The sequence below is a fragment of the Pongo abelii genome, chromosome 21, assembly GCF_028885655.2.
Source record: "Pongo abelii isolate AG06213 chromosome 21, NHGRI_mPonAbe1-v2.0_pri, whole genome shotgun sequence".
Classification (NCBI taxonomy): domain Eukaryota; kingdom Metazoa; phylum Chordata; class Mammalia; order Primates; family Hominidae; genus Pongo; species Pongo abelii.
In genome coordinates, this window is record NC_072006.2 from 38,294,773 (window position 1) to 38,299,318 (window position 4,546).

Below are 4,546 nucleotides of genomic sequence, written 5' to 3' on the forward strand. Positions count from 1 at the left end.
TCAGATGCAACTTAATGTAGCACTCTGTACTTTAAATTTTTTTAACATTTATGGAAATTAGACTACTACCTCTGCAAAACAACATCTTACTGGTAAAAAGAACAGCCCACATGAAGGAAAACTAATTTGGTGGAAAGACAACAAAAATAAAACATGGGAAATAGGGAAGGTGGTAACATGGGGGAGAGGTTTTGTTTGTGTTTCACCAGGGGTAAATCAGCTTCCTGTTTAGATACCAACTAGACATTTGAAATTCTACAATGAACCCATCAGAGATGCAAAGAAAATCACCTCTGCAGAGACGGAGACACCACAGTCGAGCACCATCGACTCGCCAGATGAACAAAATGGTGATATCGGAAGAACAGATGAAGTTGCCATCCACCAAGAAAGCGGAGCCACCAACTTGGGCACAACTGAAGAAGCTGACACAGTTCTCTGAAGAAAGCCTAGAGAACACAAGGGTGACACAAACTCCAGAGAGTATGCTGCTTGCAGCTTTGATGATTGTATCAATGGTCGTAAGTCTCCCCATGTCTGCAGGAGCAGCTGCAGCTAATTGTACCTACTGGGCCTATGTGCCTTTCCCACCCTTAATTCGGGCAGTCACATGGATGGATAATCCTATTGAAGTAGATGTTAATAATAGTGCATGGGTACCTGGCCCCATAGAGGATCGTTGCCCTGCCCAACTCGAGGAAGAAGGAATGATGATGAATGTTTCAACTGGGTATCATTATCCTCCTATTTGCCTAGGGAGGGCACAAGGATGCTTAATGCCTGAAACCCAAAATTGGTTGGTAGAAGTACCTACTGTCAGTACCACCAGTAGATTTACTTATCACGTGGTAAGTGCAATGTCACTCAGGCCACAGGTAAATTATTTACAGGACCCTTCTTATCAAAGATCATTATAATCTAGGTCTAAGGGGAAGCCTTGCCCCAAGGAAATTCCCAAAGGATCAAAAAGCCCAGAAGTTTTAGTTTGGGAAGAATGTATGGCTGATAGTGCAGTGATACTACAAAACAATGAATTCGGAACTATTATAGATTGGGCATCTCGAGGTCAGTTCTACCGCAGTGGCACAGGACAAACTCAATCTTGTTCCAGTGCACATGTGAGTCCGGCTGTGAACAGTGACTTCAGAGAAGGTTTAGATAAAAATAAGTACAAAAGGTTAGAATCTCCCTACCCTTGGGAATGGAGAGAAAAAGGAATCTCTGCTCCAAGACCAAAGATAATAAGTCCTGTCATTGGTCCTGAACATCTAGAATTACGGAGGCTTACTGTGGCCTCTCACCACATTGGAATTTGGTCTGGAAATCAAGTTATAGGAACAAAAGACCATAAGCCATCTTATACTGTTGACCTAAATTCCAGTCTGACAATTCCTTTGCAAAGTTGTGTAAAACCCCCTTATAAGCTAATTGTAGGAAACATAGGTACTAAACCAGATTCCCAAACTATAACCTGTGAAAATTGTAGATTGTTTACTTGCATTGATTCTACTTTTAATTGGCAGCACCGTATTCTACTAGTGAGAGCAAGAGAGGGCATGTGGATCCCTGTGTCCATGGACCGACCGTGGGAGGCTTTGCCATCCATCCATATTTTGACTGAAGTATTAAAAGGAGTTCTAAATAGATCCAAAAGATTCATTTTTACTTTGATTGCAGTGATTATGGGATTAATTGCAGTCACAGCTATGGCTGCTGTGGCAGGAGTTGCGTTGCACTCTTCTGTTCAGACAGTATGCTTTGTTAACAATTGGCAAAAAAATTCTACAAGATTGTGGAATTCACAATCTGGTATTGATCAAAAATTGGCAAACCCAATTAATGATCTTAGACAAACTGTCATTTGGATGGGAGATAAGCTCATGAGCTTGGAAATCATTTTCAGTTACACTGTGACTGGAATACGTCAGATTTTTGTATTACACCCCGAGCCTATAATGAGTCTGAGCATCACTGGGACATGGTTAGATGCCATCTACAGGGAAGGGATGATAATCTTACTTTAGACATTTCAAAATTAAAAGAGCAAATTTTCAAAGTATCAAAAGCCAATTTACATTTCTTACCAGGAACTTAGGCAATCGCGGGAGCTGCTGATGGCTTCACAAATCTTAACCCTGTCACTTGGGTTAAAACCCTCAGAAGTTCCACTGTTGAAAATTTTGTATTAATCCTTGTGTGCCTATTCTGTCTGTTGTTAGTCTACAGGTGTACCCAGCAGCTCTGAAGAGACAGTGACCATCAAGAACAGGCCATGATGATGGCGGTTTTGTCAAAAGAAAAGGGGGAAGTGTGAAGAAAAGAAAAAGAGATCAGGTTGTTACTGTGTCTATCTAGAAAAAGGAAGACAAAAGAAACTCTATTTTGATCTGTACTAAGAAAAATTGTTCTGCTTTGAGATGCTGTTAGTCTGTAACTCTTGTCCCAACCCTGTGCTCACAAAAACATGTGCTGTATTGACTCAAGGTTTAAGGGAGGGCTGTGCAGGATGTGCTTTGTTAAAAATGTTTTTGCAGGCAATATGCTTTGTGAAAGTCATCGCCATTCTCCATTCTCTATTAACCAGGGACACAATGCACTGTGGAAGGCCGCAGGGACCCCTTCCCAAGAAAGCCTGGGTATTGTCCAGGTTTCCCCACACTGAGACAGCCTGAGATATGGCCTCGTGGGAAGGGAAAGACCTTACATCCCCCCAGCCCGACACCCGTAAAGGGTCTGTGCTAAGGAGGGTTAGTGAAAGAGGAAGGCCTCTATGCAGTTGAGATAAGAGGATGGCATCTGTCTCCTGCACGTCCCTGGGATTGGATGTCTCAGTGTAAAACCGACCATACATTCTATTCTGAGATAGGAGAAAACCACCTTATGGCTGGAGGTGAGACATCATGGTGGCAATACTGCTCTGTTACTCTTTATACTGCACTGAGGTGTTTATGTAAGCTTAAACATAAATCTAGTGATTGTGCACATCCAAGCACAGCACCTTTTCTTAAACTTATTTATGACACAGAGTCTTTGCTCACATGTTCTTCTGCTGACCCTCTCCCCACCTTCACCCTATAGCTCCACCACACTCCCCTCGCCAAGATAGTAAAGATAGTGATCAATAAATATGGAGGGAACCAGAGACCAGTGCCAGTGCAGGTCCTCACTTGCTGAGTGCCGGTCCCCTGGGCCCACTTTTCTTCCTCTATACTTTGTCTCCGTGTCTTATTTTTTTCTCAGTCTCTCATCTCCACCTTGCGAGAAATACCCACAGGTGTGGAGGGGCAGGCTCCCTTCAAAAATGCATTAAAAACTTAAATGTACCCCAAACTATAGAACTACTAGAAGAAAACATGGGGAAACACTCTAGGATATTGGTTTAGGCAAAGACTTTATGACTAAGACCTCAAAAGCACAGGCAACAAAAACAAAATAGACAAATGGGACTATACTAAACTAAAAAGTTTCTGCACAGCAAAGGAAACAACAGAATGAAGAGACAACCTGTTGAATGGTATAAAATATTTGCAAACCATTCATCTAACAAGGGATTAATATCCAGAATATACATGGAACTCAAACAACTCAACAGCGAAAACAATTCCATTTTTAAAAGTAGGCAAAGGATCTGAACAGACATTTCTCAAAAGAAGACGTACAAAGGCCATCAAGTATATGAAAAAATGCTCAATATTACTAATCATCATAGAAATGCAAATCAAGGCCAGGCGTGGTGGCTCATGCCTGTAATCCCAGCACTTTGGGAGGCCAAGGTGGGCCTGAGGTCAGGAGTTTGAGACCAGCTTGGCCAACATAGTGAAACCCCATCTCTACTAAAAACACGAAATTAGCCAGTATGGTGGTACATGCCTATACTCCCAGCTACTCAGGAGGCTGAGGCAGGAAAGTTGCTTGAACCGAGGAGGCAGAGGTTGCGGTGAGCTGAGATCGCGCCATTGTACTCATTGTACTCCAGCCTGGGCAACAAGAGAGAAACTCTGTCTAAAAAAAAAAAAAAAAAAGGGGGGGGAAATCAAAACCACTATGAGATATTGTCTCACCCCAGTTAGAATGGCTATTATGAAAAAGATAAAAAAAAAAAACAACAAAAAAAAAACAGTTGCTGGTCAGGATGCAGAGAAGAGGAAACTTATACACCATTGGTGGGAATGTAAATTAGTGCAGCCATTATAGAAAACAGTATGGAGATTTCTCAAAAAAACTAAAAGTAGAACTACCATGCGATGTAGCAGTCTCACTACTGAGTATTTATCCAAAGGAAAGGAAATCAGTATATCAAAGGATAGCTCCACCCATATGTTTATTGCAGCACTATTCACAATAGCAAAGATATTGAATCAACTTTGTGTCCATCAGTGGATGACTGAGAAAGAAAATGTGATATATATACATAATGGAATATTACGTGGCAATAAAAAAGACTGAAGGCTGTGCATGTTGGCTCATGCCTGTAATCCCAGCACTTTAGGAGATCAAGGTGGGAGGACTGTTTGAGGCCAGAAGTTCGAGACCAGCCTGGGCAACA

At 41.9% G+C, this 4,546-nt stretch overlaps 1 protein-coding gene across 1 annotated transcript; it reads left to right on the forward strand.

Annotated features, from left to right (window-relative positions):
• Window positions 1-540: 540 nt before the first annotated feature.
• LOC129052211 (endogenous retrovirus group K member 24 Env polyprotein-like) lies at window positions 541-3,208 on the forward strand. The gene has a single exon (XM_054542160.1). The coding sequence runs from the start codon at window positions 999-1,001 to the stop codon at window positions 2,022-2,024; it is 1,026 nt and encodes a 341-aa protein (XP_054398135.1). The 5' UTR covers window positions 541-998; the 3' UTR covers window positions 2,025-3,208.
• Window positions 3,209-4,546: the final 1,338 nt, after the last annotated feature.